Source organism: Dendronephthya gigantea, unplaced genomic scaffold (assembly GCF_004324835.1).
Source record: "Dendronephthya gigantea isolate DGI-Jeju-01 unplaced genomic scaffold, DenGig_1.0 000032F, whole genome shotgun sequence".
NCBI lineage: Eukaryota > Metazoa > Cnidaria > Anthozoa > Malacalcyonacea > Nephtheidae > Dendronephthya > Dendronephthya gigantea.
This window is the reverse complement of record NW_021163042.1, coordinates 1,389,788-1,401,841: the sequence shown is the minus strand read 5'-3', so window position 1 is coordinate 1,401,841 and position 12,054 is coordinate 1,389,788. Positions and strand designations below refer to the sequence as shown.

The window sequence follows — 12,054 nt, the reverse complement described above, 5'->3', positions numbered from 1 at the left end:
CTTGTTTTTAATATATCAGTGATAAAATTCTACTAGTATATGAACGCAATCATATTATTCCGCATGCAAACATGATTTTATTGTTCAAACTTAAAGAGATGGATTCATTCCACTTTGAGCCGTAATAAATTGGATTTTTTGGTATGTGCATTGACGATGCATTTATATTTTCCTGCTTGGTTTCTCCTCGCATGCTTTATGGTCAACGTCATGAGAACGCCACATGAACTTTGCTTCCGCTTTGCATTCTTTGTCACAATCCTTCCTTGTGGATTTCTCCAGTAGAACGTCGCAAATGTTAAACTACAGTCCCCCTTTGTTCGTACGAAGCACGTTAACGTAGCAGACTTTCCTTCTTTCACTTTCAGGGTTGATTTAGGGACGTAGATAGTAGGAGCATGTTTGCATTGTGGGACTATAAAATGCATGATACATAAGAAACAATACTGCAACCCAAATGATCCCTAAATGATCCGTATAATTAAAGAGCGTTAATGGTCAGATTTGGGGCTTTTATATGAACCTGTATGGTAAATTTCTGTACAGATTGTTTGTATATATAGAGAGGGTTGATGAAAACTCGTTTTGAAATCACCCTCAAAACGCAAGTATATAATCGCATTTGCGGGATCATAATTATAAGTTTCAAACTTAGTTGCATACCGCCATCTTTTCGTAATTGTGGTTACCTGCATGGCGGGTCGTATTATCGTGATCATGTAGTTAAATGATAAATTGCCTATTATATTCAATTGCGAGTAATTTGCGAAAAAGTTTCTTACGGTGCATATAAACTGTAATATTCCATGATTGCCGGCCGTTTTGGTTGGAGCCTTCACAACGATACACACCATTATCAAGTTTACTGCTTTTGGCAAAACTTGATTATCTTCGCTAAATCGATATCTCGCTCCTGTCACGAGAGGAATATTATTCTTGTACCATTTCACGTGAACCGGGTACTGGCTTACAAAGCAACAATACAAGGTTACATCATCATTAACGTTGAAGTCCTCACCAGAGCTCGATGCGTCGTCAAGAGAAGGTGCAATCGGGGCTAAAACAGTAAAAGTTACAATAGAACATGGCTAAAATATTACTTTAAAATATTATTGTTATCTTGTATATTACTTTAACGTATATCTTTAAATTATCACTGCTTGCCAAAAATATCAGTTTAATTAATCCAAACATGGCTTTATAAAGTTCTTTATGTCGCTTTCAACAATCGCGGTCTCTAGCTTTTAAAATGAATTCAAAGATCTCTTTACCAAAGAGCCGACAATTAGCCTTTCTCACGATGACGAATATCCGCCATTTGGGGATAAAATCGTCGTCTCTAGCTTTTAAAATGAATTCAAAGATCTCTTTGCCCAAGAGCTGACAATTACCCTTTCTCACGATGACGAATATCCGCCACTTTGGGGGTACTTTCAATTTTCTTAAATAGGTTTAAAAAATTATAGCAATATGAGAAGCGTTATTATGGAATCAACAGACAATTTGAAGAATAAATTCAGCCTAAAATTGAAGATAGTTGGCGTTAAAAGGCCTCACCTTCACGATTTCGAAAAAATTACCCCAAAAATGGCGGCATATATTCGTCATCGTGAGAAAGGCTAATTAAGTTCATTTTGGTAAAATGGCTCACAATTGTTATACATATTAAACCATACCCCACTTAACGTATTTGAGAGCATTCTTGTTGTTATTTAATAGACGAATTCAATGGATGAACCTAATTACTTCTTTACATAGGATGGGAGCGTTTTGATTGACGACAAGACTTTCTTACCAACGCCTCAAGATTCGACGTCATAAAGTATTAGACCCTACCTTTAAAAACCGCAGTATATATTATTCATTTAGTGTTTTTTCAATTGTTCGACATGTGAAAATGAATAAAATAAAAAATCAGTATATAGCAAAGCTCGCGTTTATAAGCAAATATAGCATCCGCTTTTGATTGTTTTTGAAAATAGGGAAATATAAAAGAGATCGATTACCATTTTAGGGTAACATTTAATATGAAAATGAAATATCATTAATCCGTAAGATGGCTACTATATAGCTTAAATAATATGTATGAAGTCGGGGTATACGAATGCATTCATAAATACCCACAATTTTTTTGGACACTGATAGAAATATATGCCAAAATTTTCATGAAATCTGTATAATAAATACCTAAGATTCCAAACATTTATCGCCACCATACTTGGCGTTACCATGCAAATATTCTTTCGGGGTATTTGGTAGCTGTGTTAAAGCTCGTAAGAGGGATTTGTTTTAGAATTTCTTTAGGTGAAAACTTAATAGTTAAGAACGCCTGCATGTCTCGTCGGGTAGAAGAAAGACTAATTTCAATGTTAAAATATTTACCTTTCGAAGAATTTCCACTGTCAATACAAAATTTGTTATCACCAAAAATGCAAAGAGGATGAACTAAAAGAAGTACCAGTAAAATCACCAGGCTTTCCACAAATGTTGTTTCCGTGATATTCCAATTCATTTTTAGTATTCGATCGTATAGCTAGTCGCAGACAGATTTTCGCTTTTTTTAGCAATTGTGATGCAGTAATTCACCAGCTGCATGGTATATATAGCAGCGCAAACGCATTATGTCATCGGACAAAATAAAACTCCGCACATTGCAGTTCACACGAGGCAAATGCAAGGACAGTCATGGGATGTCTTCCCATGGTTGGGCGACAGGAAGAATACACATTAGAAATATTTCATATCTCTAATTTCCAGCAACTTCTAGGGAAATGGTTTAACATAAAACGAAAAAACAATATAGGCCTATATTTCAATTTACGATATCACACCCCAAATATGAAATATAAATCTATACGCGGAATAATGACACATTGAATTCTCTTTAACTCTTTGTTGGAATTATCACAGTGCTAACTATTTATGGCATATGACATTGTTCGTATAGTGGTGGATATTTGTAAAATTTCAAAAAATGATCATATACCAATGATATTGCACATATCAGTTCACAGCATTGTATTCATGCAGTTAAAACCGTCTCCTCAAAAGGTCATGTGAACAGTGCATGGGCGGAATTTTTGAAAATAATGCAGTGATGTCGTGTGATGAGGTGAATAAATCGTTTATTCATCATCTAAATTTATCTATCATCTAAATGACTAAATTATCGTAAAAATTTGAACACGCCATGATTTCAATCGCCGATGTATGGTTTCAACATGTACACAATATTTGAGATTGAGGGAGGGGTGCATGCATGGATAATTTCGCTTTATATACAGCTACACGGGTAAAAACCTATGCCTATATATAGGCCCTATATGGTAAAAACAAACAAGTTTGTCTCGTTGATTAAAACAGGAATGAACGAAGTTGGGCCGCTATATCCCATAAAGAGGCTGTAGATGCCAGAAGCTGCTATTGCTGGTCGAAGTACGGCAGTTGCCGTAGCGTGCGCCTGTTTGACAAGTAACGTCGAGGAGAAGATAAATATTAGGGAAGTAACCAGGCAACGGTATTAACGTGTAAATTCGCAGCGTAATAATTTATATCATTATATGTCATTATATAGGTGATTGTTAGCATGCGCATTGTTGATCATTTATAGCTCTAGCAGGCTGGCAGCAGTGTCATGCTGGCTTGGCATTAATCAGCTCGCCCCCTTAACTCGGTACTTGTGGACAGTTGTGGTATACCACAAGTGCGGGGAGAGAGCATTAGGGATGCGGGGTATGCATGCAGGGGTTTCCCATACATCACATCAGCCGTTATTCGGGGGTAGAATGAGGGCAATTTCATTTTTGATAGTGATGGCTAGGATCCCAAAGTAACTGCATGAGGTATAGAAAAAGACTCGATATCATTATGTGAGTACATGCACGCATAAAAAACTGATCCTGCACGTCCTTTGCCAGGGAGAATCAACGTGTCTACATCTATTTTAGTAGTTGGCTTGTTATAATAAAACTCAAAAACTCAAAAACTACGAAACGAATTACGAAATCTTGCATTTCTTTACATATCAACTCATGCAAATATGATTGGCTAGTTTCAAAAGGTGAGAAAGATGAGGATGTTTCAAATTTCCTGAGGAACATTTTTAGGAACTGATCAGAGCAGTTCGTTTCAATTCCTAACTTAAACGAACTGCTCTGATCAGTTCCTAAAAATGTTCCTCAGGAAATTTGAAACATCCTCATCTTTCTATTTTGCATGATCAACAATTTTCGGAATGCTTCTATTGGCACGACTGTAATCCAAGTATATTTCAAATGGTTTGACATCCCAGATTGGTTGCAGTGTTAGTCGTCGGGCAATGTTTTTATCTGTTATAATCATTAAATTTAACAAACAGTCTATTGCCATATACCATACTTCGGGAAAAATGGGGAAATTATATTCTTCCCATTACACGTATCTGACTAACTATATTCTGACTAATTATAAATATAAGTTGAGACAAATAGGGAATTCAATTGTAGCACAGTCATGTTCTCGCTCTTTGCATCCCAAGTTTTAGGCTTTTAATTCTTTGTTGTCTTGAGGATACTACCAAACAGGGTTGTACTGAAAGCATTCCGGATGTTCAACTTATAATTTTCCAACAACGATAATGATATACCGACGAAGCTATTGATTTACTATAACGAAGTCTCTTTAGGCGTAATTGGCGGTTTTTGGAAACCATATTTCGTAATTCCACCTAATTATATCTCTGAAAGTGAAAAAACAAACACTAGGGCAGGAAGAAGGAAACGACAGAAATACTCACAAGTAAAATCGAGAAAACGAGAATAAAGGCCCTGTAAATAAGACGGTGCAATTTTTCGTGCATGCAATGGCGTTGCAGAGCATGCAGGGGCGAGAGAAGCCGTGATCAGTGAGTATTCGTTGGAAGATGTTGAGTATAATTTTCATAGAAAAGCTGCTGGGTCAGTTACATCTACCTCATAAAGTGTGTAACCTGTAGGATGCCTTTAAGATGCACTTGCACAAAACCACTTGATGAGTTTGAATTAAGAGCACAGTTTTATTGTTATCGATGATTTGAATGAAAGTGCAACCGACGAAAGAAGCGAAATTGATTGCTCATCATTTTCCAGATTTCCGAACCGTCCTTGTCACTAGTAGGCCAGAGCTTTTTCTACAAAGATTTAACCAAATTCAAATGATAAAAGTTGATACCGAAAATAAGGAGAATGACTCGATATTTTAGAATATCTCAAAGTTTGCCTTCCACAAGTCTTGAACGAATTGATTCATATCCAGACAATTCGTATATAGTTGTCGTTACGAGGTAACCGTGGTTTATGAAAGCGTATAACCTATAGGTATATACGAGAGTCATTTCCACCGCCCTGAGATGGAGCTGGAAGCCATATTAAAAAGAAGTCCTGCATGGACTCTTTAAGCTCTTGGAACTGCTGGATTGTATAGCTGCTGAAGGACCCGTGCTCCTAACATTTCTTGTTATATTTTTCTTCGGATAATTTAGTCAGTTTTTTACTAATCTGCATGCATACGATTAATTCAAAGAGATTCATGCCTAAAGATATTTGCAAGTACTTTATACAACAATTATAGTATACAGTTACAAAAAAAAACGATCAGAATTTTATTAAATAATAAAGCGAATGAACATTTTGGATTTAAAGTAATTTCATGCAATTCCATGAAATAAAATACTGGATGTTTACATTCTTGCCATTTTCACATGCGTATTTGCTGTCTAGCATATAATGATGGTCCATACCCTAAACCTATTTTTTTATTTAAAAGTTTTATTACTCCTTTATCCAACATGCACATGCAGATATGTCTTGAATGACTTTCTGTACTGCAATATTAATTGTTTAAGAAACTTTTTACGACATTTCAAGGTTCATTCGAAGTACTATATAATATATAAGCTAGTGCTTGATTATCCGACATCGCGCGTTACCATCGACCAAACATTTTTCATCAAATAGCACTGCATGGGTTTCAGAAACAAATAGATATTTAAAGGACGAGAGAGTCTAACTTTTTGTTCTGTCCAATGACTGATTTAGATAACACAGAAAAAGCTTGCATAAATATACACGTTTAAACGGTGACGATGCATTGCATGCATGTTTGCCACGTTCTTGCTACTATAGTACTGCTATAATACTAAATGCTTTACTATGTATACCAGAGTTTATATGCATGGGCCACTAGCTTTTATCATCACTTTGTGCGCTCTCGCTTGTTTCTGTTACAGTAGTGGTATCCGTAGTTTCTAAAGTCAATGTGCTCGTGCTGGATGGTTTTTCTTCGCGGGTCTCGTCCTCAGTCTTTGCTTCTGTACTGTCACTTGCCTCCGTGCCTGTCTCCTTTCCTTCTTCATTATTCCCGCTTTTAGCTTCACTTGTCTCTGAGCATAAATTATTAAGGAATTTAACTTACTGAAGACCAGGTAAATCTATATCCATGCACGATTCCGGAAAAAATGGCCGCATGTTGTACAATTTACTAGAATTTATTATGCGGTCGCGGATATTGTTTACTTCGTGCATGTGAAAAACGAATTGACGTTCTTTGAAAAGAAAACAGAAAATGTGACCATTCGTTATGTTGCTTTCGTTGCGTTTAAATGTCACGTCATTCGTTGTTTTTTTTTACCAATCTTTCTAGTTCCGCACTCTGGCAAAATATGCGTCCATCACGCATCTTTTCTGTAGACCTAATTGTGAACTGTAACTTGAGTCCAAAAGGGGGGACTTAAACAAGACGCTGAGCCACAATTTTGCAAATCAACTCACAAATATGACACGCTAATAATGTATGCAAACTTCATTAACAAGCAAATAACAGTGTAATGATTCTACCTAGTTCAGACTCCGTGTTTACTGATTCTTTGCTGTAATCCACTTCAATGACTTTTGGCTTTTTAGCTGGAGGTTCCGGTTGAATATTTACTGGCAATTTATGACTAGGGCCTGTCTTTAGATCATACTTTTGAGCCTGGAAGAAAGACATGAAAAACCATTGAAAAACATGTAATTCATTGCGCGATAAAAATACAAAAGAGCATCGAGCACAATATCGATTTTTTTCAGCATAGTACAGTTCAATCATTATTTAATTGACATTTAATGTGATCATAAATTGAAAGGTAATTGTTCACGATCCTATGGAATATCCTATGGTATTCTTAGTTCCTTGACCTGCACTTACATCTGGGTTCCATGCCTCCTCGGGATCGTCAACTTCCGGTGCTGCTGGAAGATAATACAAACCGTTCTGATCTTCATCATTTTCCTCATCACTAGAAAAATACCATAATTCAAATATCAGAGAAAAAAGCTAAATTATTCTATACATGCATGCAAGTGGATTTAATGACATCCGCAGCACGTGATAAGCATGGTCGTAGTTCAGTTGAAACACACATTTACCTGCTACACAATGCTGGTATCCTCTCGATGGCGCAGACATCAACTTCGACGTCGTCTCCACATTCACTACCTGAGTTGATCTCTTCCTCTTTATCTTCGTCTTCCTGAAGAATGTATAAAACTTTAAACGAGCAACATGCAAAAAAAAACAACTAGAAATAAAAATGCTCGAAAGAATAATTAACCTTAAATAATAAAAACTGACACTTCTTCCACTTTAAATCTGAGTCAAAAAGAACATTAAAAAAAGATAAAAATACTTACGATATCGAATTCACTTTCATGTTCCTCATATTCGACGTTTTCTTCTAGTTCTTTGAAATCAGGGGCGAAGGCACTCCAGTTTTCCTATGGGATACAGTAAATATCAAAATGGTTCCAGAACTTGACCATGTAATGGAATTAGTGTTTGGATAATTTTGGCATCAATATTAGGAAATATAAGTTGCTACATGAGAATAATTACTGACATTGAAATAAACCATACCACGTGGTTTTGCGCCCAAACTGAGACAACCCCGCTGGCAATAGAAGCAATGATTGGTCGAACAGGATGCCACTTAAACAAAAAAATCCACAATTTCACGGACACTTTTAACCGTACACATGTATGTCACATCAAGTTTCAATCAGTCGAACTGTATTTGCACATACCACAACATCCAGGGGTAATTCTCCTTTAGTGCCATGCAATATTTTCACCAGATTTCCGACACCTTTCTCCCAGATATAAAGGGAATGCTGTCTGGAGGAACCTGTGGAACAATGACATGTGTAGGTAACATACGATATCTTCCAGATCATTTGGTGGGCAATAAAACACTTTACACGAGGTTCCCTTCATAGCACAACTCAAAGGGACTTGAGTACAAAGTGCAAAGGTTTGTGATATTTAAATGAATTGAACTACCATAATACATAATCGCTGCATTACTTCACCTGCAACAATATACTCTCCATCGCCAGAGAAACAACACTTTTTCCATAATGTTCTGGGAAAGGAAAAGGAGTAAGATCTTCTTTGAGACAACGTTTTGTCAAATGTAATGTCATATTTTGCATGCACGAAAACGCACCTGTTCACAAGATCCTGTAGTTTTTGAATTGGTTCAGGCTCGGCATTCTGACCTTTGCAAGCGAGGATAATTTGACCATCGAACACACGAATGATACGATCAGATGAGTTTACAAGAAAAGCACTACATAAAATAGAACACGGCGCAAAGAACTAGTTAATATACCACACGAACGAATTGGATCTAAATGAAAAGAATGCTTACTTCGATCTAGATATATTTTGCAAGGTAACCGTACCTGCCTCTCCGAGAGAATTCTATGGATTTAATGGCCACATTAGCACTTGTGCCACTAGAGATCTTGAAGCTTGTCACTTCCTGAAAAAACAACGTCAATTCTTATCAGTCACTTTCAGTGTGTTGGACCAAACACTATAAGAACTTTTTGATTTTTTTCTGTGCAAATACTGTATTTATTAGCGCTCCACTGAGCTCGATACAACCAAACAATCAGGCTGATTACCTCAAGTGACTCTGTGTCAACCACTATCACCTAAAACGAAATCGGTGTATTTTGAATCAGCGACGGACTTTCAAATTTAATGTTATGGAGAGCCGCCAATTATCAGAGATGCTAAACTGTTTGTTTTGGCAGAAATCTGAGAGTGAAATCCAGAAAGGTGAAGAAAAATCTCTACTCGATACGGTTTGCTAGGCATCATCCTTATATAGCCTGGGACACAAAGCAGTGGAAGCGAGTGAAATCAATAAAAATTAAACGGAATGTTAGTTTTATTAGTAACGGTCTATTGTCCGTGGTATGTTCTTTTTGTATCTTTTTATATAGTAAATACCTTGCCCTTTGCATTGCCAATGTAAATATGTTCTCCCTTTCTATCAAACGAAGCGACGACATTTTGTTCCGACTAAGAAATACAACAGCTCACTTTTAGTTTGAAAATAAGTTAAATGCTGATGGCAAACGAAGGCGAAAACACAGGGGCGAGCATGGTCAAAGCTAATTTTTTAGCTTGCCCGGTTGGTAATTGAAAAGTACAATGTTGCACCATCAAGCGACTAGATTGAGTTCCGAAATATCGCCTATTTGAACTGCCGCGATATAGTAGCTCAGTTGGAAGAGCATTGGACTAGCAAACCAAAGGTTGCGGTTCGATCCCCACCGTGGAACTTAAGCTAAGTTTTCAGCTTATTGGGTAGCTAAGTCAGAGTATAGCGCCATCAAAATATTATGAAGTACTCATAAAATGCATCAGAGTGTTTCATCACGAGGTTCAAACAGGTAATTCTTTTAAATGTGCTTGTACTAAATAATGGTTTATATTTAACTGATTGTCTAGTTGCGTCACTTCGCTAGCTGCTATTCCATTAGAAAATGAATTTTAATTTTGTGTTTTAAATGCGCTTATAAAATTTTTTCGCGTGCATACGCGCGTACGACAAAATCCCGACAGCACATTGATATATTACTGTACCTCCCCAGCTGTGGGTAAGACTTTGTGACCATGCTTAATATGAACAAATACGGGAGCCTGCTTCATGGGACATACCAGAAATTTAGTGCTGTAGAATTGAAAAACATGCAGAGTTGTTAATATTCATCACTAGCAATAAAGACATATCCAAGCTCTCCAAAAGCAGTGTCGGTCTATAAATCTGAAAGAATGTTTGTCTCATTTTCTAGTGTTTTTCCCCATTTTTTCCACAAGGTGTATTTCCATTTCCATTTCTATCTATGCATTTTAGGGATAGAAGATTGGTTTTTCACACCATATTTGTATATTATATGTTAAAACTTTATGGATATTTTCATTTTGTTATGTGCTCTGAAACTGTGAAAGAATGAACAAAACATAGAAAAGGTATGCTTAGTACTTGTCTCGTGGATGAAATTGTACTTTTATAACAACTGATGGAAATCTGTATTTGTCATCACATTCCCCAGTAAGAACATCCCATACTGCAACACACCAGTCACTTGATGCACTTAGTAATTTGTAACCATTACGACTCCAGCTAAAAGGGAAACTAACTTAATTTAAAATTTATAGACAGAAAAAAGGTTGCATTTGTAACATATACAGTGTGCTAAGAAAGTATACAGCAGGTTAGATATAGGAATTCTATACATTGTTCTATATATATTCACTGTTGCAAGCTATGTTATGAGTGAGCAGCAAATTATTATCTTATACAGCACATTTAATAACTAAATAGATAAATAGATTGGATAGAAATTTCTGTGCTTTTCATTGCATTTGATAAATTGCAGTAGTTAAAACATACCTTACAGAACAAACTGGATGAACATGAGCACTAATAATTTTACTTATTCCTCTTGTTAAGAAATCCCAAATAACAATGCGGCCATCATTACATCCAACAGCAAGCAATGTGCCACGACGGTTGAATGAACATGTAATTGCAACACTAACACAGTCTAATGTTCCATCATATTCCTATATGAAATAGCCATTAGGGACTTACAGTGATTACCTTGGGTTTCCATGCAGTTGGAAACAACTGTTTAGACATTTAGTTGTTTTGACCAGTAACTGTGCATAATTTACCCAATACCTACCTCTGGGTAACTTGGGCCGAATGATTCTAGAAATGTAAACATCAACATTAATACTACCAGAATATTTTTTAGTTCTCCATATTATTGAGTTGATATTTTGCAAGATATCTTTCCAGTATATACACTGAGGGAGATGTTGTACTGCAGGCAAATGGAAATTATTTCCAAAGAGAACATAAGTTGGAAAATGCATGATCATCAATGCTGATCTGTTCTAATTAAATTAGAAGCACGTGGATACTGATTGACTTAAATGCTTGTTTGGAAAATAGTTTACAAAACAACATTTACAAACTTTATACTGAGTTAGCCATTCTTTTTAATTGATAATTTGCTATTGATGAAGATACTGGACATGTGTACAGTATAACAACTGCAAATTATAATAAGCATATTCCTACAATATTGGTCACCAGAGGCAGAGTAGCAAAGTATTCTGGCAAAATATGCGCAGATGACTCACGTAATCTTCTTTAGTATCCTAATGTTACGTTCTTTCATTTGAATTTATCACAACAAATGATGTCCAAAGAGCAATTTAAATATTAGCTGTGGCGGGGAATATTGGCTATATATTCTATTTGAACTTGGCACTTACGTAGCAACTCAAGGTTCATTGTTGAATGTCCTCCGAAAATTAGGAATTCCAAGAAGCAAGCAAGGAGCTATTGCTATAGGATCATATGAATTTCCAGACTTACATCTTTGTCAAATGTTAAGTTGAATGTAACTTTATTGTTGTCTATTGATTGAAAAACGCGCCCGCAGATTTCTACAAGAATAGTTTTGCATAATTTTAATTAAATAATTTTTCATTATTTGAAATTTTGATTTACGAAGGCAGTGAACCAGTGAATACAAAATAACAGTTTATTTTAACACAACAAATTTAACTGTATAAAAGTATCGGCATGTCAAAAAGCTTTGCTTCACAGAGCTCAAAATTTGGGTATGACCCATTGGTATGAACGCGGTGCAATTAATATATTTAACGATGCATTTAACGATGCTTTGTTCT

General features: G+C 36.0%; 2 protein-coding genes across 2 annotated transcripts; both read right to left on the bottom strand.

Annotated features, from left to right (window-relative positions):
• Nucleotides 1–3: 3 nt before the first annotated feature.
• LOC114524919 lies at nucleotides 4–2,672 on the bottom strand. The gene is made up of 3 exons (XM_028546147.1): nucleotides 2,383–2,672; nucleotides 783–1,057; nucleotides 4–415 (listed from the first exon to the last, which is right to left on the bottom strand). The coding sequence occupies exons 1-3, from the start codon at nucleotides 2,510–2,512 to the stop codon at nucleotides 365–367; spliced, it is 456 nt and encodes a 151-aa protein (XP_028401948.1). The 5' UTR covers nucleotides 2,513–2,672; the 3' UTR covers nucleotides 4–364.
• A 2,941-nt stretch (nucleotides 2,673–5,613) lies between these two features.
• Nucleotides 5,614–11,775, bottom strand: LOC114524876 (retinoblastoma-binding protein 5 homolog). The gene is made up of 17 exons (XM_028546084.1): nucleotides 11,635–11,775; nucleotides 11,037–11,062; nucleotides 10,742–10,914; nucleotides 10,331–10,471; nucleotides 9,931–10,018; nucleotides 9,292–9,363; nucleotides 8,961–8,990; nucleotides 8,736–8,815; nucleotides 8,498–8,620; nucleotides 8,361–8,413; nucleotides 8,076–8,176; nucleotides 7,909–7,980; nucleotides 7,686–7,769; nucleotides 7,422–7,525; nucleotides 7,201–7,291; nucleotides 6,852–6,987; nucleotides 5,614–6,397 (listed from the first exon to the last, which is right to left on the bottom strand). The coding sequence occupies exons 1-17, from the start codon at nucleotides 11,651–11,653 to the stop codon at nucleotides 6,198–6,200; spliced, it is 1,593 nt and encodes a 530-aa protein (XP_028401885.1). The 5' UTR covers nucleotides 11,654–11,775; the 3' UTR covers nucleotides 5,614–6,197.
• Nucleotides 11,776–12,054: the final 279 nt, after the last annotated feature.